General features: G+C 44.4%; 1 protein-coding gene across 3 annotated transcripts in view; it reads left to right on the top strand.

Moving 5' to 3' along the window:
* The window catches only part of KIAA1958 (KIAA1958 ortholog), a 103696-nt gene that overhangs the window by 58887 nt on the left and 20046 nt on the right, over positions 1–24763 (top strand). For 2 of the 3 annotated variants that reach the window (XM_065655706.1, XM_065655708.1), the window contains one exon: positions 787–11030. In XM_065655706.1, coding sequence (XP_065511778.1) covers positions 787–1832 — 1046 coding nt within the window. In that variant the 3' untranslated portion in view covers positions 1833–11030. Of the gene's footprint in view, positions 1–786; positions 11031–24763 lie in introns of those variants that run through there. The other variant, XR_010607797.1, reaches the window with a different exon arrangement.

The raw sequence follows: 24763 nt of genomic DNA on the forward strand, positions 1-24763 counted from the left end.
ACAGAGCAATATCAAGTTGTTTCCAGAATTTTACTTTTCTGCAAAATGAAAAGAAATGGTCACAATTGTACTTCCAGTATCAGGTACAGCTTGATTGCATAGAGAGATTGTATAGTGATGTTTTTCTTCCATATCTTCTGATTCAAACATATTAACTTTTTTTTTTTTTTTTAAATTCTTGTACATTTGTAAATTACAGACTGCCCTATAGTACTTTTACCTACCAACTCACTTGTTAGGATGCGCTGCATTATTTTGTACTGGATGTTTCTGTCTATATTTATTCAGCTCTTTAAAAATGTGTCTGATTAAAGATGACTTTTACCGTCATAAATATGATAGTTATTTTTCATAGAAAAAAAATTGGAACCAGTATAACCACTGTTTCACAAATGAAGCAATTCAGAATGGGCTGATTACTCAGATTAGGCCCTGCACACGGCATTGGGATCCACAGAAAAACCTTCTACCTTGCATTTGTTCTAAAAAGCAGATGCCTCTAATCCCACTGTTTCTCGCAAATCTCCATGCACAAAACTGTGCCTCAGTGTCATGAGGAACTCACTTTGGTTTTGTGCCATACTCTAGTACGTCATTTGTGAAACTGAAGTTGGCTTTTCAGTCGTGTGACAAGTATGTAATGGTGTTTTCGAGTTCTCTGTGTGAAATTGATTTTATGTTTTTTTCCTTTTTTTGCATTTTAAGAAAATTCGCTTTGGGGAAAAGAGCATCACACAAACTCACTGCTTCTGCTTTCTTTTGTCTTTCCCCTTCTCCCTCTTCCAGACCAGGATGAGAGAGCGGCAGAGCTCAGCAGGGAGCAGAACGAGAAGACCATTCGCAGCACACAGACGGCTCTCCGCAATTTCCGAGAGTTCCTCATCTCCAAGTACCCCTCTGAGACCCGGGAGATCTACGTCATCCCTTGCAAAGAGCTTGATGCCTACCTGGCTTCCTTTTTTGTGGATGCCAGACAAAAAGATGGGTCTGAATATGAGCCAAACAGTCTGGCCAACTATCAGTGTGGTCTGGAGCGGTATCTCAAAGAGCACAGGTATGGATACAGTATTACAAGGGATAAGGAGTTCAAGAGGTCCCAGGAAGCTCTAAAGCAAAAGCAGATAGAGCTGAGGTGTAAAGGGAAAGGAAACAAGCCCCACAAATCCATGAAACTCACCTTTGCCGATGAGCTTATCCTGCGCAAAAGAGGCTTGTTGAGCCGGTACAACCCTGAAGGGCTGCTGAACCTTGTCTGGTTAAACAACACGAAAGCATTTGGGCACTGCACAGGTTTCCACGGGTCCACCCTCAAGTGGGGAGACATCCGCCTGCGGGTGACAGAGACCGGGTTGGAGTACCTGGAGTGGATGGGGCCGGACAATGGAGACGTCAACGCCAAGAGCAAGAGGGGTGGGACAGACTCCCGGGTGTACGCCACCCAGCACTCCCCACAGACCTGCCCCGTGCAAGACTACAAGGAGTATGCGCAGAGGCGGCCTCCAGCCATGCGCTACGAGGACGCACCTTTCTACCTGTCCATCAAACCCGTTGTCAACTTGGCTGCGCTTCACTGGTACAACTGCCAAGCCCTGGGGAAGAACAAGCTTGCCAAGATGGTAAAGACGATGTGCGAGAAAGGCAACATCCCTGGCAGGAAGACCAACTTCAGCGTCTACCAGAGCTGTAGCACGCTCTCAGAAGCGCAGAGCAACCAGCTGGTGCTGATCTGCAATAACCTGAGCCAGCAGGCTGCCCAGTCCATGGCGAGCCACTCCAATACCGGCAACTTCATAGTGTCGGCATCCTATGACTCTTCCTCTGACACAGCTTGAAAGAGGGATGTCACCTGAACACTTTTTTTTTTTCTTTTCCTCTTTTTTTCAAGCGTTGAATCTGTGCCCAATAATACACATCAGCTGTGATTGTACACTATTCCCCCATAGCCCTCTCTCCAGTGTTAATTCACTTTATAAAAATATATAAATATATAATATATTTTTCTTTTTACAAATAAGTCAATAGAAATAGTTTAGTATTACTAACTTAGTATTTATAGTGTTAATACAAAAATGAAAGGTACTTATGGGTTATAATATAAATGCAGATTTTAAAAGGACAAAAATGGTTCTCAGGCAACACAAGATAGACTGGAAATACCATTTTTAACATGCACACATCAGTGACTGTAAATGCCCAGGGAGGCTACGTAGCAATTCTATTTTAAAGCATTTTTCAGCTTCTTATTTTACCATGACCTCCCAGAGTGGAGGAGACAAACTTATCACTGGCTGCTGCTTCTCACTTGCTGGCTTATTCTTGATCAGCAAGACCTAGAAATAAGAGATACATCAATGTAAGTTCATAAAACCATTTATAACAGTTTTCATCTGGGTTTTTTTGTTTGTTCGTTTGTTTCCTGAGGCTCATTTGTGCCAGATGGGAAAAAAATCCTGTAGTCAGCTAAAGGCTATTTTAACTTGTGTTTTTGTTGATGATGTTCTGTGATCCAAATGTTGCTGGTCTTTAGACTAAAAAGTATTGTTTTCAACAATATGCAAAAGTATAATGGCAAAACCACTGTCATATACATAATTTTAACTGTTTAAGCACGGGTTGTTAGTATTTTTTTACTTTGTATACTTAATGTAAAATCTACTGACTTAGACCCACTCTTTCAGTATTCTGCGGAATGCAACAGTGCAGAAAAATCCACAATAATACCCCAAACTGTACAGAAAAAATGCATCAAATATGTCTTAAGCCATCATTTGAAATTCACAAAAAGGATATCATAGAGATAGTAATGATAATTTTGTATTACTACAGAAAATGAAAAAGCTGTGTAGTTTTAAGTGCTGGGAAACAAAGTCAATTACACATAATCTATTTCCGTTGCAGACAATGGACAATGTGCACGTGAGTCTGAAGGCAGAATTCGGTCCTTAAAGCCTTGAAATAATGAGTGTTACTGTTCCAGCATTTGACTTTGCAGTGTAATTTTTCTTCTCTAAGTACAGGGAAAACACTAACAAATTCAGTATTTCACTGAACTATTATAGTTCTTGACCTTTAAAATTATGTAGAGTACTTCTCAAGTAATTCAGCGTAGTTTATGTTCCACTAGGACTTCTTAGGGCTGTGATGAGGCTTTAGGCAAGTCCGCTGGGGTGATCCAGTGTCCACTGAAGTCAAGGAAGGAGTCAACCTCAGCTGACTTCCCATGGGTGTTGGATCAAACTGTTACTGAGGGGACTTTTTGTTTGGTTGTTTTTGTGGTTGTTGTGTTTCTTTATGCTTGTTTGTCTTTATTCCTTGACATTCCTGCACATCCTTCATATTCTTTAGATCTGCAACTGTGCAGTGACTTTAATCATCACTAATTCCAAAGAAAGGGTAGAAAAAAGGTAGCACACAGAAATAAAAAACAACCCAACTGGCGGCATTTAAAACCTGTTTTCTGTGTTGCTAGGACGAAATGTTCCTGTGTGCAAGGGAGGTGGCAGGGTGCCTGCACCTCACTTAAGCCTTATTGAAGGTCTCTTTAGGGGACGCGGTAGGTAGCAGATGTGCCACTGGAAGGTCTGAGAACAGAGATTTTACACTATAACGAACATCTGTCCTTCCGTGAAGTTTTGTGCAAGTGGCACCGCCTGGCTCTGATTTCTGTGCTCTGCATGTGGCGAGGCTGGTACAAAGCCTGGCTCTCCTGTGTGCCGGCTGTCCCAGGGTCCTGCGTGCCATGGCAGTGTAACCACACCGAATCTGTGACCTCCGAGTTTCTGGCTGCTGTGTCTCGGGACTGTAGGGTAGGTGGCGGAGTGGTGGGCACAGACAGTTATTCATATGGCAGAGTTGATGCTTTTGTGACTTGGTTTTGGGGCTTGAAACCCGAATCATGGCCACTGTGGAAGTGAGTACAACCTGTGTCTGTGACTTTCAGTGCCATGGCAAATCTGACTTGTAGGTGAAGGAGGGGAAAGCATGTAAAGTCTTGGGGTACAGCCAGCAAGACAGCTGCCCAGCTTCTAGATGAGACCAGCCATCTGATTGCCATTAGCACAGCAATGCTTTTAGTGATGCAGTTAAAAATAGTTCTGCAAAGCCAGTGCTGCTTACTGTGAGATTTCTCCGCTGTTTCCCACTGAGGACTCATGCAGCTGCACTTAGTAATTGCTAGGGAGTAGGGGGGTCCCATGCCAAGAAGTTCCCTAGGGGTGCCAGCTGAGAGCTCAGCTGTGGAGCCAGCCTCTAGGAAAGTCCACAGTCTCTGTTCCTCCCCATTGCACTGATCTCAGCACTTCCCAGTGGCAGCTATTGCAGGATCTGACCTGCTTCCCCACTTTGCCTTTTCCCATGCTGCAACGCCAGGGTGGGTATCAGCTGGCCTTTGTGGGCAGCAGACCTCTTCCCACCTCCCCTCCTCTGCCCAACTACCCCTCTTTGCTGGAAGAGCTGCCTTGAGCTTGTAGGGGAAAGAAGTCACTCCGTGGGTGGCTGTCTTGTGTCTCTCCTCAAGCCTCACAAGGCAGGAAACCAGACCTTTTAACCAAATTGCTATTATCAGGCTCAGAGCTTGGCAATGGTTCACGTCTTCTGTGGGTATGCCTTAGGCGTGTTGCTTCAGAGCAGGCCATTTTGTGTGGGCTATTTAGTGTCTAATTTAGCAATTACTCTTGTCTCCGAGGAGGCATATCACTGGCTGTGGATGTGCTGTGCTGTAAGCAGGTCTCTGAAGTTCTGCTTCGCATCAGTGCAGCCCCAACACAGACCTGGGCTCCGTCGTCAGGAGCCAAAAATGCTTAGAGTCACCCAGAATAAGGGCTGGCACTCTGGGGTTTTGAGCTGGGAGGTCATAAAAAGAATTTCCCATGATTTCCTGACACCACATACTGTCTGAGCTGTTGTTTAACCACAGTATTGGGATGGTTTGTGATCATGTCCAGCCCATGTGCTGGGTGAGGCAGTGTCTCTGGTAGCCTTGGCTTAGCAGGACACATCCGCAACTTTTGCTTGTCTGGTTGGGGAATAAGCTGCAGGGTATGTGTGCTTACTGTGACATCCTCAATATTACAGGGTGGTTTTGTTCTGCTTTGTGACATCGCTAGTAACTCCAACTTCCAGTTGGCGCTGATGGCAGATTGCCTGGCAAATTCTGTCGGGGCAGCCCCAAATAGACTACTGTGTTGAAACAGTTAAACACATATGGCCAGAATGTGATACCCAATTAGTGTCATACTCCAAAAATAAATTTATTGGACATGAAGGGCATTTAGCACAACATAGTACTCAGTCTTCATGTGTGGACAGTTGCAAGGAATTGAGTGACCACAGCTTCAAGAATTACTGTTTGTATTAAGGACCTGGGAGAGTTGCGAGCAAACTGGGAGGGAGATTTCTGATTTAAACCACTCTCATGGTTTTGTCTCTTGCTGGTGGGAGAGTAGATGTTGCGGTAGCTGCGTCTCAGCTGACAGGTGACAACTCAGTTGCTTGTAATTGTCTACCAAGTACTCCCAGGCTCTTTTGAGAGTGTCAAACCCATTCCACCAGCAAGTTGCAAGCTCACCGCAGTGCTAAGACACGCCAGCGTGGCCAGGGGCTAGTGCTGCCAACTCACACAAGCGTTCTTCTCTGCCTAAGAAAAGGATTGGCATCTCCTACCACAGCTCTTCATATCGAGTACCTTTCACCATGAAGTCAAAAGGGCAGCTGGCAAAAGACAGTACTGCTCCTGTCCAGCAGAGCCTGCTAGCTGGTGGGGTGGCTCTGTGAGGCACTGTGGCGGCTGACCGTGCTCCTGACCGCATCATGCTCCGATGGAAAAACTGAGCTTTTGCTCCACAGGACAGAACTTGATTTCCATAAGGTGGGGATAGCCAACTCCAAAATGGGGCTCACTTTTCTCCTTTTTCTCTTCCTTTTTTCCTGCCACTCACTTTTCTTCGATCTGATGTTAGACCTCTTCGGTGAGTCATTTCAACTCACTAACCCAGCAGAAAATGCAGTAGAGAAAACAGGAATTCAGATAATTTTCTGCCACATTACCAAGTTGAATCTGGTCACAAATTGAGGTGCAGAGACAGTGGCGGAGGCAGAGGAAGGTGCTCACTTGCCAGTATCACAGAGTCATTAGCCTGGCTCCCCTACTGCAGCCTTGGAAACCCATCACAAGGGCAATGCGGACTAAGACCCTTCTGAATCATTTGCAGACATACTGGTTGCCCTCAGAACCATCTGCCAGCTTTTGGGAGATGTGCTCAGTGCTACCAAGAGCAAAATTTGGCCTTGAACTTAAGAAGGAGGCAGAGTGCCAATGCACAGGCCTGCACACAGTGTGAAGGAGTCTGCTCTGATGGTAACACAGGCTTTGCCACGTGGCCTTCTCATGACACCAAACCAAGAGTCAGACATGGGGATTATACACGGAGGTCACTGGGCTGATCTGGATGCAGCTGTGCACAATGCGCACACTTGGATCTGTTCATGTGATTGCACATTTCACTGGGCAGAGCTGTGGGCACTCGGGTGGCTTAAGCTCTGTTTTATCAGTCACTCATGCATGTATTTATGATGTTGTGGATTTGCACAATGTACATGTATTCATGCAGGTAGTTGGAACCGTAGTCTTTAATATATGGGTGTTGCAAACTGCCTGTTCAATTTTCAAATATGTATTTATGCAACAAAATGTGGCTTTAAGTGCAGGAGAATAAAATACTGTTGTGAACTACATTGTAGATTAAATTACAAAGGATGTCTAAAATAACAGCACATAGCTTGTTCATTTGCATAGTGCAATAATTCTATGATAGTGACATCCAGGCTATTGACGTATAGGACAATCTAATAATAGAAACAGCATCCCTGCTGCACATTCTCCTTCATGGAGAATATCAATGCTTTTGAGCTAATTTGTGGTTTTGGTTTTGGAATCTGCTGTGCACCCGTATCGTATTCCATATACAGCGTAGCTTCCCTCTTAGAATGCTGTGTAGAGAATAAGATGCAGACAACATGTTGTGCTGCTGTGTGTGCTTGTGTCAGATGTTTGTGGCCAGATCTTGTTTTGCTGTTTGCGCAAGTGATGTGGGGTGGGAAAATGGGGATCAGGAAGAGCAGGTGTTTTGTCACTCTAGCGCCTGGGCTGTCCTAAGGACTGAAAACAGCCTTAAAGGAAACTGAGATTCCTGTTGCACTAAGTTTCCTCCCTATCTAGCACATATTTACCCTTTCTTGTCACCGTGTCTGCGTACATCCCATAAGTGCATTGACTGACCTGACTAGCACAAGTGGTGCGTGGGCTGATTATTCCTCCTGACAATAAGCTGCAAGTGACTGTGACTGACCCTCTGGTCTTCCCCATCCCTGACACCCCCGCTCCTCTCACAGTCCTCGATCCTTTAATATTCCCCGCTCCTGCTGTCTGCACCGTGGGGCAAGGGGACCGCTTTGTGCAGGGCAGCTCTTGGCTGTGAGCTCCCTCCCTGCCTATCAAGTGACCTTGTGCTTTGGGGATAACGTGCTCAGGGCGGACTGCCTCATGTTGGGCACATGGGGTTTGGGGGATACCGCACGTGAGCGCTCTGGAGGCTCACAGCTCTCATGCTGGGAGCCCTCTCCCTCTCTCTTCTTTTCTTTTTGTGAGAGAGCTTTCAGATCATGAAATGAGATGAAATTCACTCCTGTTTAGAGGACCAGCCCCACATCTGTGTGCTGTTGGGCCTTCCACTGACATCCTTAAAATAGGACCAAGACAACTTGTCCTCAACAGTACATAACTTTTGGGCTCACTCTGCTGTGGAAGTCACTTCACCTCACATGGCTCAGGCAACAGGGCATCAGGACCCCCCTGACTGCCTGAGCTCCCAGAGGCAGTGCAAATGTTTGGGAAGGAGGAGAGCTTACACGAATGTCATTTGATTTGCCTGAAATGAGCCAATTCATGCCTCTGGGCTAGAGTAGAGAAGGACTCAGCTGTACACTATGAAATGTGGCGGGAAGTGGGTCTGCACTTCTCAATGAGCATTCTTTTCTGAAAGTCAGTGTGAAGAGATGGCTGCTTTGCTGTCCTTGTTCTTACGAGAGAGGATGTATTTTATTTTCTTTCTGTGCTTTCATATGTGTGCTGAATCTGCACAATCTCAGTGCTGTGGAGAGAAGGCAATCCAGCATAAAGCATGGCAATGTTCCTAGCCAAAAAACTTGAACTGTACTTTCTGGTGATGGTCCCCATGTGCTGAGCATTCCTTGGTGGTCGGGGACAGAACCGTGTCAGCTGGTGTCTCCCCATGCATCTGTTGGCTCTGTGCAGAGCCAGCATGGGTGTCGTTGCACTGCTCTCCAAAACCCAAGAGCCCAGGGCTGGCTTGTCAAGGACACCCCTATCAGCCAGACATCTGCAAGCCAAGAAGGGGGAAGGACGTAAGGACAGCTAAATGATGGTGCTTTCCCCATGGACATCATACAACTGACGTGTGAGGATGCGCTCTATCTCCCCAAGGGTTTTGGAAAGCCAAGGGCCATGAGGGACATCACTTCTCCACTTCTTTCACAGCAGCATTCCTTCAGCCAGCAATGGAGTGGCCCTTCTGAGGACAAGCCAGGTTTCTCTGAGTCCCCAGTGAGTTGCATGGTTTCACTGCTCCCAGCTCCACTCGTGCAAACCAGGTGCCAGCCCATTCCTCCCCATTGCACTGTCTCTGGCTGAGGCCTTGCGAAGCTCTGCTGAAGTTGGCCTCCAGCACCTCTACCCTTCCCAAAAGCAGCAGAGAGGCAGTTACAGTGGTGAAAGGCTGAGAAGCTAAAAAGCCCCACAGCGCAGAGCCACCTGTGAGCTTGTTGAAGAGTTTGACACTGGAACATGTTTAAAGCAGTGGTGATGTCTAAAGCTTTAATTCCTGATCTGATGGAGGAAAAAACTGGTTTGCACACAATTTGCTTGTTACTTGAACTGATGGGTTTTAACATAGCCTCTTGTCCTGATTTTGGCTGGGATAGAGTTAATTTTCTTCCTAGTAGCTGATATGGTGATGTATTTTGGATTTAGAATAAGAATAATATTGATAACACACTGATGTTTTAGTTGTTGCTGAGCAGTCAAGGACTTTTCAGCTTCTCATACTGGCCTGCTGATGAGAAGGCGGGGAGGGCACAAGAGGGGACACAGCCAGGACAGCTGACCCCAACTGGCCAAGGGGATATTCCATACCATATGATGTCATGCTTAGTATATACAGCTGGGGGAAGCTGGCTGAGGGCAAACACTGCCTGGGGACAGACTGGGCATTCGTCAGCGGGTGGTGAGCAATTGCATTGTGCATCACTTGTTTTGTATGTTCTTCTATTATTATGATTTTCTCTTCTTTGCTATCCTATTAAACTGTCTTTATCTCAACCCATGAGGTTTTGTTTTTGATTCTCTCCCCCATCCCACTGGGGTGGGGGTTGAGCAAGCAGCTGCGTGGTGCTTGGTTGCTGGCTGGGGTTAAACCACAGCAATTCTAGAGTCTTTGTCTCGAGTGAGGAATGTATTTCTGCCATTTTCTTACTTAATTGGTAAACTTTAGTTGGTAATGCACACAGAATTCTATTTGTTTTATTACACAAACACCATTACATGAGCTGTGCATTGGAAATGGACTTACTGTTTCAAAAGGGATTAAGATGCTTCTGCCTAATCTTTTATTCTGTGCTCAGCATTCATTACGCAGCAGTCACTAGTATCTAAAAAACAGTACATTTTCAGATTTCAATTTTAGCTTTTGTAATTAATGGAAAACTTGTTCACAGTGTTTAAGAGACTAGTGAGGTAGATGCTATCATTGCCATTCAATGGGATAGACTTTCAGTGGGAATGAGATGTTTAGCTCTTGCAGAGTGCTTGAAGGATCTGCCTTTGTGTTTTTTGGTTACTACTGTTTTATACAGTCCACCAGCATAAAAAAATAATGAAACGCCCAAGTGAGGGGAAAAGAATCAAGAAAATGCAAATTATTTTGGGAAAAAATATTGTATTATTCTTACATTAGAAAACTAAACTCTTAAAATTAATTTTACAGATATTATCTTTGCCACTTCAGCTGCTATTTTTGTGAACAGAGATGACTCTATAACATTTCTCATGCCTAGAATTAGATCTGCTTTATGAAGGCTGCAGTCATTCCAAGGCTGTCTTCCTTACCATTATGGCCCATTCTCAGCTGGCCTAAATCATATCTAGCCTTAAGTAGTCCCTGGTCTGCCCCACGTTGCTCCTTCACTTGTACTGTCATGTATTTAATACGCCTACTATATGTCAAATATCCAACCTGAAAACAAGCCAATGCAGGAGACACACTTCAACCTCCACCTTCAGTGGTGGATGCAAAGTATAGCTCCAGAAGGCAAGGCAATAGTATTTGGCTTCAAACTGATTTTGGTAACTTTCATATAGGAAAAAAGTCTTCTCCTAGTGACGCTGAGGCCGAAGGTGCACTGAACGATGACTGCGGCATAAATCGCTTTGTGGAGGCCTTGGTTTTCTGCATGGTGCTTATGGTTCACAAGCTTTGCCTTCCGCAGGAGCTTTCTCCGCGGGCAGTTTGCAGGACTGGGTTCCTCTGCACAAGGCCAGGTGCATGGGTGCGAAATGCAGGTGCAGAGATACCCAGAGCATTCAGGGATGTGCAGACAAAACGTGACATGCAACATCCTAACCGAGTCTGAAAGTTGTCAGGGGAAGAAGTAGAACCTGGGTTTGCTCCCGTTTATGGCAGTGGCTGCGAGCTGGGTGGTTCTTGGCCATCATTGCATTGTCAGTGTCTGTTTTTGTCTGCGTGACCCATCTGTCTCAGGGGCATCTTGAGACCTGTCAGGGTAGACCAAATTATTAAAGACTGGTAGAAAAAGAAATGAGGGAATCTTTTAAGTGTGATGAAGGTAGTGGAAAGGCAGTAGGAAAGGCTGGAAACACAATGGAAGTTTTTGTCCTTTTTTTTTTCTAAAGAAGGCAAGCATAATCCTTATCCTTTAATATCCTACTTTGTTTTACATTGGAATTAGAAAATCTTTTCAATTTGTTTTAATTATCTGCTGGCTCTAACTCTGCCTTTGAAAAGCATTTTTACTATGACAACCCTTGGTCTCATGGTGAGCAGTGCTAGGGAGAAACAGCTTAAGTAAGGCTTTTATCTTTCCCTGCATGCAATGTTTAATCTTTCTAATCTTTTAATGTGAATGTGCTTTCTCTGATTTTGTAAATTGACAAGATTAGCACTGTTTCTCTCAAAACAGCAGTTAAAAAACATATTTTGCTTAAACGTAACCCCATTTCCACCGAACAATGCGAATTCTCCTAAGTGACCAATTCTTTCTCATTTAAACCTCTCTCTAAGGCTAACTTCCACTCACTGACTTTAATGACAACTCAACTTTTTTAAAGAACAGTTTGTTAAAAAGTAGATTTTGTTAATTCTTTTGCTTTACAAGAAAAAGATTCACTGTCTTGCCAAATAATAAGAATAATAATTCCTATGCATTGTGTGATTCAGTGATGTTGCTGTTGAAATTTTGCATGTTTTCTAGGTGTTCTGACATTTGTATGTTTATGTGGTACTTGTAAAAATGGTAACCTTTGCTGCTATAATCACCACTGTTGTAGGTAACTGAGAACTGTACTACGAAGCTGTGCCAGTTAGCAGTTTTTTGTGTGTGTCATGGTAAAACTGCATTCTGCTGTTCATTTCCTGTTTTAAGCCAGTATTTAGTGCCTTCTGTAGAAGGAATCAATGTGTTGTGGTAGACAGGAGGTGCCAAACTTCTAATACCTTGTTCTGCACAGATGATCACTTACCAGCTTGAAGCTTAAAAAACCAGAAAGTAAAAAGGAAAAAAAAAAAATGAACTCTCTGTCTTTCTTTAAAGTGTCTTCTCATTAATTTTCATTTGGGAAAAAAAAAGGCAAACTTAATAGAGTTGAAAAGAAGCCATCTTCCCCAGCTACACCTCCTCCAGCAGCAGTCTGCCAACTGTGAATGTGAGAGGTACAAGGGAATTTGTTGTACCCAAATGTTCTGTCAGTAATGGGTGCAGTAATTAGCAAAACATGTTCAAGTCGTTGCGGAGCATGCTGAAATGCTGTTTAGTGAAAGTAATCCTCTGATTACCACAAGAAACTGCTGGCTCTCGGAGCAGTTGTGAGCCTGCTCTTGCAAACAAGCGTCAGCCCGGTCAAGTGGTGGATTCCAGTCCCTGTTCCGCCTCCGCTGAAGGTGCACGTTGCTGCCAAATGAGACTTGGATGAAATTCAAGCCCAAGATTTTTGGTCTCCTTTCTAACTGCTTTCATGGCAGACAAGCTGTGTTTATCAAAATTCTGACATTGCGTTTTCAGTTCCTTTTTGCACCCTCCATTTAGAATCTGGCAGTATAGCAAACACTCAACACACGTACACATTCATTTTGATTTTGGTAAGATTTCGACAGACTGAACTCATGCCATACTGTAATCACACAACACAAAAAGGCAGGAGGGAAATACAAGATGTTCATTTGTCTAGCGCATTTCCCAGCCACCAGACACAGGCAACTGTACTTAGAATGGTCTTTAAAATAGTATTTTGTATGGAAAAAAAAGACTAACTGTTGTTTTTCCATCTCTGCTGAGAGATGAAAGCCTATTATATGTCTTGAAAAGACTTTTCAAATAAGAATACCAAGTTGCCAGAAAAACTGTGTGAATAGGAAAATAAGAGTGCATTGAATTGATCCTTTCAGGTACTGGTCTAAATTCTTCTCTGTTCCTCAGCAAGACAATTTACAGCCCTTGTGATGTAAAATACTTCCAAAAAAAAGAGAAAAGTTTATGCCAAAATTTTCAGTGTAGCTGCTCCTTTTTATGGTACCCAAGACATTTACAAAAAGCAATATTAAACGATGCAGCTCAGAACACACTGAAAATTGTCCCGTGTAGGAGGTCACCTCAGTCCTTCACAAATTGATGAATTTGAAAACCCCAGCTGAAGGCCTAAACCTTCCACTAGTGATAAGCATGCTTAGAAGCCCTTTTGCAGCACCTCAATTCCCATCTCTTGGAGGGAATCATAGAATCATTTTGGATGGAAAAGACCCTCAAGATCATAGAGTCCAACCATAACCTAACTCTGGCACTAAACCATGTCCCTAAGAACCTCATCTACACGTCTTTCAATCCCCTCCAGGGATGGTGACTGCACCACTGCCCTGGGCAGCCTGTTCCAATGCCTGAAAACCCTTTTGGGAAGAATTTTTTCCTAATATCCAATCTAAACCTCCCGTGGCGCAGCTTGAGGCCATTTCCCCTTGTCATATCACTTGTTACTTGGGAGAAGAGACCAACCCCCTCCATGCTACAACCTCCTTTCAGGTAGTTGCAGACAGCGATCAGGTCTCCCCTCAGCCTCCTTTTCTCCAGGCTCAACAGCCCCAGTTCCCTCAGCTGCTCCTCATCAGACTTGTGCTCCAGACCCTTCACCAGCATCGTTGCCCTTCTCTGAATTCTCTCCAGCACCTCAGTGTCTTTTCTGCAGTGAGGGGCCCAAAACTGAACACAGGATTCCAGGTGGGGCCTCACCAGTGCCAAGTATAGGGGGATGATCACTGCCCTGGCCTTGCTGGCCACACTATTTCTGATACAAATACCGCTCTCCTCTTCTCTTAGGCCTTTTTATTGTCCTTTAAAAGCCGCTAGCTTCTTCAGGCTCCTTCTGCCAGATCAGAAGCCAGCTCAGACCTCTTGCAATGTGGTTTTTTTGCCTGTCTAGTAGCCATTTACACATGAACACATGCTTCCACTAGTATAAGTGAAGAGTTCTGGCTCAGCAGAGCTCCTGCCTATGTGGCCCTAATATTAAATATGCAAGGCAGCGATACATGCTCTTATTTCCTGCATTTCTTCTAGTTGTAGCTAGATCTGAGTCTCCATGGTCCCATCGAATGCACTGTCTTACCAGCTGGTCATCCTAGGTTCTTCTATGTTGCCACAACTTGCAAACAAAATGCAGCAGATTCATGGAGCACAGCAGCTGCTTTTCCCCCATCTTATTCCCTTCTATTGTGAAGCTTGGTATATCTGCATTTTCTTCAGTTTAGGTTTGAATATCTTTTATTTAGCACTTTGCACGCTGGAAAGACCTGGCATTAGGATTTAGCCTGCTGCCTGTGGCGTGTCAGGGTCTCTGCTGGCATTCACTTGCTTTTTTCACTGTGGTACACCGGTTTCAAGGTGCAAACTGGCTGACAGTAATGGTGTGCTGGTTTAGGTACCACCTTCCAACCACTGTGATGCCTTCAGTGTGCATGTTGTCAGTCCTGTAATCGCTGCTGTAGTTAGTGCATTTTGTTTTAAGTGCATTATATTGCAGGACAAGCTTCTTTTCTTTTTTTTTTTTTGGGGGGGGGTGGAAAAATGGTAGCATTTTAGGCTGTGCTGCTGAAAGGAGGCAGGAGAGAGTTATCCATCCAAACCTCTGTGGAATTTGGGGACTAAGCTGTTTTTAGACCCCTTTGCAAGCCCCAGCTGTAATCAGCTATTTAAGGTGGAGATATCAACGTGAGCTGTGCTACGTATCTTCTACTCAGAATACATTTTTCTGTACACAGGGCACCTTCTTACACAGATCTCTTGCAACTGCATTTGGGAGATCATATACACAATAGTTCATTAGGGAGAAGTAATATTTTGATGCATTTTAATGCATTAAGCTCTGCAAATCTTGAGTATCTGAGGGGAAAGGAGAGACTACTGAATTGTTTTCTGAAGATGTGAACATAATTGTCAACTATAGTCCATTTTCAGAGCTACCCGTTCAACCTCATTCTCCTCAAATTACCTTATTTTTTGAGTTGCACTGGGACCTGAAGAAAAATGAGCAAAAAAAGGGCTTCACTGCTGTTAATGAGGAAAGATTTCATAACCTACTTAGATCTCCAGATCCCCAGCTGCATTTCCAGGGTTTCTGGGGCTGGTAATCATTTTACTTGTTAGCTGGATAGGTTTTGACCCATGTGGATGCCATGTTGCTATTTCTGTAGTGTGTTTTTAAGAAGCAAACTTCATACAGGGTAATGTCCTTCACAGGTGAAAATGAGTATGGTCAGCAAAGTTGTCTGTCACTTGTGCTAGTTGAAAACCAGTTTTTTGTTGTGCACCTTTTTGTTTTCATTTCTTCTTCTTCTTCTTTTTTTTTTTTTTTTTTACTGTAAGACACTCCACTTTTCTTTAACAGGGATGGAGTAAACAAATGTATGTTGTACTGCTCTCTGCCACACTTTGGTCAGATGTCTCCTTGAAAAATGCTCTTTTAGTGTTTGAGTACAAAAGTGCCCTCAATAAGAAGAAAGCAGAACCAAGACATCTGGGGTTTTTTGAATGGTGTGTGAGTTTTATCCCTTGCCCAAATGACAGATAATTATGCTTTTGAAAAGAATGAGTTCAGTTGTGTGCTAATTGGAGAATGACATTTACTTTCACTGATCTGCAAGTTCCAGACATTTTCTGATCTTTATTGCACTTCAGGTCCATTTTTGTTCCTTTATGATAATCTTTAAGAACTCTGGTTCTGCTGCATTAGAGAATGATTTCACTGTCTGTACAATGTTTGCCATTATTGTAGTGTGACTTTTTATTTTTGCGTTTTGAAATGTGTTGTACAGCCTTAAACATACAGAATTAAAGGCCATTTAAAAATAATCAAGATGTGATGTGATAAATGCATGCTTTATTCACAGTATGTTGTCTGTAACTAGGTGTAGCAGCCAAGTCTCTTGTATTTAATAAACTGTTTTCTGCAAAGTTGACTGCTTTTTTTAATCAAGTGAAAACAATTTACTTGGCATTTCAAAGCACGTTGTATAAAAAAAGCACTTCTCTCTCTCATGCTTTTCAAGTATGAGTATCAGCATAGCTGGGAAGTTCCCATGGACCTGTGATGCATTTCGATCAGCAGAGTGCAAATAGGCTCACCAAGAAGTAGTTGCTGTCATACCCTCTTTAACTTCTGGGGTTGGGTTTCAGGAAAACATTTGAACAACTGCTTAAGTCTGCCCCTGCTCGGGAATGTACCTAGAAGCACATTTGGCTTGAACCGTGTGCTCATTTAATCTCACTTCGGTGGGACTGAAAGCCTTCCTCATGAGCCTTTTTGGATTAAAGACATTTCCCTGAACCTGAGCTGGTTACATCAATTCTGAAACACAGTTTGGCTTGAAATTACTTATTTTGCACTTAGAATTTCAGCAATAAGGTCTGCTCTCTGCATAGTTTTGTTTTACTGTTCACCTAGAATGAAATTAAATGTGCATCCAAGGATATGCATCCTTTAAGACTGTTGCTTGTCAGCTCTGAATTTTCTCCGTTCAAGAGGTTTTCTATTTAAAGGACCAGAAATCTAAAGCTAATAAAGCCCGTTTATTGTGAAAAAGAAACATCCCAAGTGGAAAAAAATCCCTTGAAAACTCCACCAAAATTCCACTGAGCTGCTGCTCATGGGATGACAACCGTGCTGGACAAGGTCAGAGTGTCTCAGGCTCTGCCAAAGGAACATGAGAAAAAGGAAAAAGCCCAGTCCCTCAGGGAACTGCCATCTAGGGAACAGCAATGCGTTTGTGTTGGTGTTAGGACATCAGTGCAGGACAGTAAGTGACACCATGGGTGAGGGGCAGAGGAACATGATTTTCACCAGATGTTCTGGGACTGCATTTCCATCACCACCTAGCAAATTCTTCTAAATAAATCCCCTTCTTGCTGCTTGGTGCTAGCAGTGAGACTGTGTGTTGTTGCTCAGCACAACAGCATGTAATGTCAAAGGTGCTACCATGGTCCCAGTGACAAGTGGAAATCAAAAACAGAGGCTTGAGAGACAGAAGTGAGGTATGGACAGGTGATAGCCAGGGGCTACCAACAGACAGTAAACCTGTTGTGTTAAATTCTATAGCTTGAATTAAGCTGTCTTCACAGAGGTAGAAGTCGAGTTACAGCTGAGTATATCTGAACACTGTGCTTGACACACTGCTTAAGAATATCATGTCTGCAACTGATTTGGAAGGTCCTCAGGGATGTTACAGCACGTTGCCTCTTCAGATGGGCTTTGGAGATGGTAAAGTGGGGTCTGTAACTGGCTGGTGGTTTACTTTGTAACATACACCAAAGATAAATAGAAATCGGCAGCTATACCTGCAAAGATTCCCAAGTTTATTTCTTTTTAGAATAGCCTTATGGCTTACTATGTTAAAACTGTCATTATTGATAGCACTGATTAGGTCTCATAGAGAAAAAGAAAGAGGAAGGGAAGGAAGGGAAGGAAGGGAAGGAAGGGAAGGAAGGGAAGGAAGGGAGGAAGGGAGGAAGGGAGGAAGGGAGGAAGGAAGGAAGGAAGGAAGGAAGGAAGGAAGGAAGGAAGGAAGGAAGGAAGGAAGGAAGGAAGGAAGGAAGGAAAGGAAGGAAGGAAGGAAAGGAGGAAGGAAAGGAGGAAGGAAAGAAGGAAAGAGAAGGAAAGAGAAGGAAAGAAGGAAAGAAGGAAAGAAGGAAAGAAGGAAAGAAGGAAAGAAGGAAAGAAAGAAAGAAAGAAAGAAAGAAAGAAAGAAAGAAAGAACAAACAGCTATAGGTATATGGACACTTTATTCTGAGGGCCAAGTTCCTACAGGTACCTGGGAAAGAATGCACACACAAGGCTGGCAGCTCATGAGAGGCACTTACTGCTGGTTCTCTGAAAGCTGTGAGGAAACAATACTTGGAAGCGCTCGATGAGAAAATCCTGCCTGTAGCATGATTATTCACCTCAGAGCTCCTCACGTACTTGCAAGTACAACATTTTTAGTTATTCTTGTCCCCATGCAACATGGCGAACAGGACCTGAGAAAAACCTGCTTCAAATGTATACCCAGGGAAAGGCAGGCAGAAGCATTGAGTGTTGAGATAGATAGGATGCTATGCCATTCATCTGCATTCGGAAGGAGATTTCTATGTGAGGGACACTCAGAAATGTTCTTGGAGTCCTTCAGGCCCTGGGTCTGGAGTCCCTTCTGGTTACACGTTGTAAAATGTGGTTATCAAACCGCTCAGCAGACAGAAATCAGTCAGGCCGTGTCGGGGCTGTATCAGACGCCTGGTTCCTGCAAGCGAGTGGGAGGACAGCAGTGTGTTCCTGCCCACCCTGTGAGAGCCAGGGGGCCCCTACACGCCATCTAAAGCCCCTGCTCTTTCTGGACAAAACTGGTACCTGCCAGGAGCCTGTGATACACAGTGGCATCTTCGCAGCATGGGCCAGCACAAAAATGTGTAAAGGCCAGTTAAAAATGAGTAGAATCTGGGGATTTTAGGAACATCCAGATATAGCAGAGATCTTTAGCTTCTTTATTTAGGGTAGATTAGGGTGGGGGAATTAGTATGTTTGCTTCCATAGAAGGAAGGTGAACACAGTCCTCCAGCTTTTCTGACGCCGTGCTGCTGAGACAGTCTTCTGCAGCGTGAACAGCAACAGGCACCATGTGAGGAACAGCCTCTGCTCTAGGGGAAGACTGCAGAGATGTAAAGATAAATCAGATCTGAGACCCCACCAGCTTTGACGGCATCTTATTACTTTGTGTGGCAGCCCTCCTCTTCCTCCCTCCTCAAACACACACAGAGTGTGACTCCTGGCCTCACCATGGAGCAGAGCATTAGGTGTCTAGACATTTACTGTGTGCATTTCAACTTAAGAGGTCTGGCACGGAGCACCTACAAACCGTCAGATAATAGCACAGTTGTCTGCATAGATGTGGGGTGTGTGCATGTTTTGGCAAGCAATGTCAAATAAAACTGTTTTTTTCCTGTGCAATGTATCACCTCAGAGACAGAAGGTTGGCAGGAGGCCTGGTGCCTGCGCGGATGGCCACTTCATGTGATCTTGCAGGATTTCTGCTCGGAGTGTGGCATCACTTGAGCAAAACACAGAGATTACTTTTTTGAAGGAACCATCACTACTGAGGCGTTCAAGTGCTGCGTATTCACATATCTCGCCCGCATCCCCATACGCGTTGTTTGAAAATAAGCCCTCGGGTAACCTCCTGGAAGAGGGAGGCAAAAGGCCTACTAGGGGTGAGGGAGAAGGACTCTGAGATTCAGGTATAGGATCTTTGTTAGCAAATCATGCTGTACCCACGGCAGCGCCGAGTCAAGACTTGTTTGTTTTCGCAGGCAGCCTGTGGGTTACAGACGTCAAAACGCAGCCTCACAGGACTTGATCCGGAGCCTGCAAGTATTGATGTGATTATAACCCAGAGCACCACTGTTTGCAAGGTCTTTCTGGAAATGGGATGTGTGTTCCTGGCTGCTTAATGCTTTTCCAAATTCTGTCTGACAGGTCCCAGTGACAACTCCTATACATGCTCAGTAAGGGTGCAGGTTCTTTCGTGCCTCCTTGGCAGCATCCCAACGCCTCAATCAAGTAATCCCTGAGGTGTTCAGACATCATTTAAAACTCCTAAAGCATCATCTGGCTGTTGATAGGCGATGTTGGGCAAAGAGCCTTGTGGTTTGGCGTGCAGTTGCTGAAGTGAGCGATGAAGGCAGGATGGGAATATTCATCTTTAAACAGAGCCTGTGCACTGGTGCGCCTTTGAACCAAGATGCCAGCCTTTTCCAGGACTCCTCTGCACTGCCCAAGAATGAAAGGGATAAACTGTTTTCTCCTAGACAAAATAAGGCAAATATTCATTACGCTTATTAAAAAAAAAAAAAATCAAGGATGATTATTTCCTGCAGCAGTGGAACACAACACCCTTACAGATGGTAGCTGATACATGCCTGCCATCACAAAGCCATTATTTTATTCCAATTTTATTTTGTTATGCTAAGACTTCTTTGCTGCAACTATTAGAGCTGCATGCTGCTCACTGTAGCCATCACTTTCCTATTGGCAATCCATTCCAATTTTTGTAGTTTCTGAGTTTATGAGGACAAGGTGTCTGGTGGGAAGAAAAGGAAGAAGTGGTACAGACTTAAACAGGCTTCACCATGCATGAAGTATGAAACATCCCTGAATGGCCATCTGTGTATTCTGTTCAGCTGCAGCACTTGGCTCACTGTCCCAGTTCGTGATTTGCATTACTAACAAGCTATCAACTATTAGAGCTCAACTCAAACCAGATGCATCGATTTTGAAAATCTGGACTTTGGAGAAACGAGGAGCTATGACTTGATTTCCTAGCACATGATAAACTCTGCCTTGGGAATCCAGAAGGAATCTAAGTCTCTGTCTTCTGTTGTGGTTCCGTAAATTGCCTGAGTGATACTGTGATTCAGGAAATGGCCACCATAATTTTCAAACTGAGATGTGTCAGAAGTTAATTAATCCCTGTATGATTAATTGCAGTAAGAGAACTTCAGTGAGACTGGTGCTGTTATATCTTCCAGGGCAACTGGCATTGCATGGTTAGGCTCTGGATTTCAGGAGACTGCTGGCAACTGAACAGCTTGGCATTTCCATGAGCATCCCGGTCTTTCTTTAGTGGAGTTGTCTGCCTAGTAACTCACCTTGCAGATCTTGTGAAGCCGCTGACCAGAGTAACTCCCACCTGACTTTACGCCACCAGAATTTGCTCTGCAGCACTGTCCCTGGGCTAGCAGGAGAGCCAGCCACCACAGGCAGCGGTCACCAGCACACCCAGAAGGAGAACTTTTGGCATCAGCAAAGTTTGTAAACACAGCCCGCTTTAGAAAAAAAATACTTGCAGCCTACCTTTCAGGTGGAAACGAGTTGTATTTTTGTCCACTAACTAGCTGCAATATACAGAAGGAAAAGAGAGTCCCTTCAGTTTGTGAGACCTCTGTCCCTAGACGGCCTTCCACGGCAAAGTGCATTTTTTGGATTTGCCATCTGCCTAGTGTGCTGTTTTCCCAGAATCTTTCTCGGAGCCTTCAGCAGGACACCCTGGGCTGTGAGGGGTCTGCAGGCCACAGAATGAGGACTTCTGTTCTGGAAGGATCCAGAGCTCAGAGGATGAGACAACATGCATACATTGTTAGCCTGTGCATCATGCAGCCATTCAACTTTCTAGCTTGTTTTGCTTGCAATGGGTTCTTTCACTGGGTTTATGCAGTTCCTTTACCATTTATATACTACATTAACAGCAAAAGCTGCAACAATAGAAACCTCTTTTTAAAATCACCTCCCCCTAGTGTGCAGAGTTACAGCATAGAGGCTGCAGAACTGAAGGTGAGGAGGAGATATGCAACATCTCCCTCCTCTTGAGTGTGCCACCTCCTCCCTTTTCCTGCTGTGCTGAGATGGTCACCATGGGGATCACTAGCTCAGTGCATGGATGTTCAGAGCAGCCCTGCACGGCAAAATCCATTAGCTTCAGCCCTGTAAACAGCAGACTTAAAGTATAGTGGATATAATAAAATTATAGTGGTATCATAAAAATGTATTACTCTTTCATAAGGGATATTAAATGTCTGAACATCTATAAAAAGATTCTCCATCAATCCTCTACTTTCAGTTCCTGCCTGTGGGGCTGAGGCTCTCCCTTTTAGCAAGGCACACTGTGTGTCTTCACTTAACTCATGGTATTCATCAAGACACACCTGCCTTTGGTTCACAGAAGCAATAGGGACTGATTCTGTCATGCCTAACAGGGAGCAGAAGGTGGGTATGAGTGGAAAATCCTGCTTAGTTATAATTACCGGTCCAGCTTGTGCAGACACCCATGGTGGTGTGACAGACCACCAGCAGTCAGGCTGCAGAGGAACAGGAGGTGTTTGTCCCCTGCTCCTGAATTGACTAACAAAAGAATGACCTTTGCCTTCATCATCCTTTCTGCATCATTTCTGCAGCAGGGTAAAAGATGCTGTGTTACTTCCGTTCTATTACTGGCACTGCCTAGCAGTACATTTTTAGCTTTGCATCAACTGTAGAGTGACTTCATGTTGGTGCCCCTCTTGCTGCGTCTGAGTTTTCAGCACACAAACTCACAGGAAATCATCGGGGAAGTGCTGTATTTCATCTTTATTAAATTCATCACATTTTGTGAAAAACACCAAGTTGCTCTTAGCCAGAAAAGCTATTCTTATCCCCTTTCTTTATTAGTTTTCTAGCATACTCAACTAAGCTCAACAAGTTTCCCGTCTTTAAGTTTGATGACGACCTCAAGTATTTGTGTGTGAGTGCCAGCATCACCAAGGCCACCCTCTATGCTCTCAGTGTGTGGAGATACTGGTGCACGACCAAAGGACTCAGAGATTACATGGACATTACTAAGGCCAGAAAACTCAGCAAAATACTGGTTTTTCAGTGGTGAGAACCAGCCGCCCTGATCAAATGGATTTATCATGAAGTTTGAAAAGACATGGGATTTCAGCCTTCATTACTTCTTTGTGGTCTTGGAGACCTTTCAAGTTTCTCTTAATAAAGCTGTAACCTTGTCTTGTTCACGGTTGATCCAGTAGCCTGGAAACCCAGGATGGTACGAAAGATTTCCACGTACACCACTTTCACACAAACCTTGGCCTCATGCTGCCGTGTGACAAGAATTGCTGCCGTTACCCTAAGGACCCACTGTTTGCAGGATTTCTGCTCCCAGAGGTAGCAAATGCAATTCAGAGCATTCGAGGACTTTTCTCCACAAATGAACTCCCAGAAAAATCAGTGTGCGCACAGAAATAAGGGCTGTGGCTAAGGGCCAAATTACAAAATGGCCCACTCACATTTTCATAGATAAGTTTCTCTGTTAGGTTGATCTAAAGACATGGGCAGGCTAAAGCAGCCTGACTAGCAGCCTGGCTGCAATACTGACATCTCATGGACAAAAGAAGAATCTGCTGCTGCTTTTCCTTTTTCTCCTCCTCCTCCGCCTCCTCTTCCTCCTCCTCCTCCTTTTTCTCTTTCTCCTCTTCATCCTCCCTCTTGGCCTGAAACTTTTCCATACGTACCACATTACTGCAAAAGTACAGAGTATTACACCCAAGTGGTAGGTCACACATTTGCACACAGTCACACCGTGGTGTGATTGAAACCTTCATTCACTCTTTTGTTCTGAACCTGGATTTCTACAGCTGGTGCAGCAGTGGTGCGGTCAGTGAAATGGAACTGGTGTGTCTGAGCATCCTCACACCGCAAGGTTTCATTGCATCTCTTTTGCTTATGTAAACATGAAGCCTCTTTCCAAGACTCTAAGGCTGCCCAGAAATGAACTTCTGGGGAAGCGTGGAAGCTGCTGCAGGTTTCTTCAGACAGAGCTTGGAGAAGCCTTAAATGTGTCTTCCCCACCTGCGGCACTTTTCCTTCCCACAGCTACCTTGACTCATCTTTCCCCTCCCTCTTGTTCCAGATGCCAGCCATGAAGCTCAATGAACTCTTGGAGGACTTTTACATCACCATGAAGAAAAGAGATGGGTCTGGCTTTCTAGCCAGGTCCGACAAGGCCTGGACCAGATCTTCAAGAATGCTGGTGCTGGGTTGTCCATCACCAGCAGCACCTTCAGCTCTTCCACCAGAAAGCTCAACGAGAAGCTTGAAGTCCCAAGCAAGGCTGGGATGGCTGATGCCCGCTCTTGCAATGTTGTCTACTTCTCCTTTTCTGATGAGGAAGAGATGTGGGAGATGGGGTGCCTGGGAGATGACAGCCCTGCAGCCCTGATGTCCACAGTGGTGAAACAAAACAGCTAGTACCTGAACATGAGAACCTTATAGGAACATGCGGACTTGATGTTTCGTGACATTGAATTGCTCAACGACTCCCAGAACAGGTGGGGTTTTTTGCCAGAATGGATAGCATGAAGCAAGAAAACAGAGTGAACAGAGTGTGTTACTGTCACAAAGGGAGTAATTTAGGGTTCTGCTTGCTGCAGATCAATGTTTAGATTTCTTAAAGAGAAGCATGACTTAAAAGAGTTCGGTGGCAGGTTCACTCTATTATTCACTGCATGGGGGAAGTATGCCCAGCCGAATGCTGCTGACCTTCTCTCCAGGTGCCTGTATCCATTCACAAAGCAAACTTTCAGGCGTCTTCCCTCCCTAATAACCGTTCACTCCAGAGTCTGTGTCCTGGAGCTCCGAAGACAAACTTTCAGGTGAGGCCTGTATCCATCGTGGTGCAAACTGTCAGGATTCCTCTTTCCCTGATAACCGTTTGCTCCGGAGTCTGTATTTCAGAGCTCCAGAGGCAAACTTTCAGGCGAGGCCTTATAAACTTATGCAGAGCAGAATTTCAGGAGTCAAAATTCTCAGAAAACAAAAAATTTGAAGGAGTAGAATAGCAGAAGGCCTGGGTCAAGCTGGGTACCTGCACAGAGGTCCGCCCGAGCATAGAGAACTGCAAACTTTTATATCTTTACAGACCATTCACACCCTGGTTCAGTCCAATAGCAAAATTTCATCACCAGGTCCTTTGCTCCCCGTTGGGCTCTTTTTCTCGGACTCCACGTGGGCCTTTGTTTTGTTCAGCTGTAGACATTGGTTTTGGTCCATATCCTTGCAGGTGCCGTTTTGTGTGGATAAATCCTCTCTTCTCAGCGAAGTGCAAAATACGCCCGGCTTTGCAGATGTCTGTGATGTCTCTATGTTAGCCTTGGATCGTTGTTTTTCCGGTCAGTTTCGTCCTTCCCAGCAAAATGCAAGCCAGACTTTATCTTGCAAGTTATTTAGTGTTACTTTTGGTAAATACGAGCTGGACTTTACAGCTTAAAATTCTAGCAAATCTAGCCTACCAAGTAACGTGAATCAAAGAGTATATTAAAAATCATACAACCTTGTATCTCTAAATAATCCAC

Source organism: Caloenas nicobarica, chromosome Z (genome assembly GCF_036013445.1).
Source record: "Caloenas nicobarica isolate bCalNic1 chromosome Z, bCalNic1.hap1, whole genome shotgun sequence".
NCBI lineage: Eukaryota > Metazoa > Chordata > Aves > Columbiformes > Columbidae > Caloenas > Caloenas nicobarica.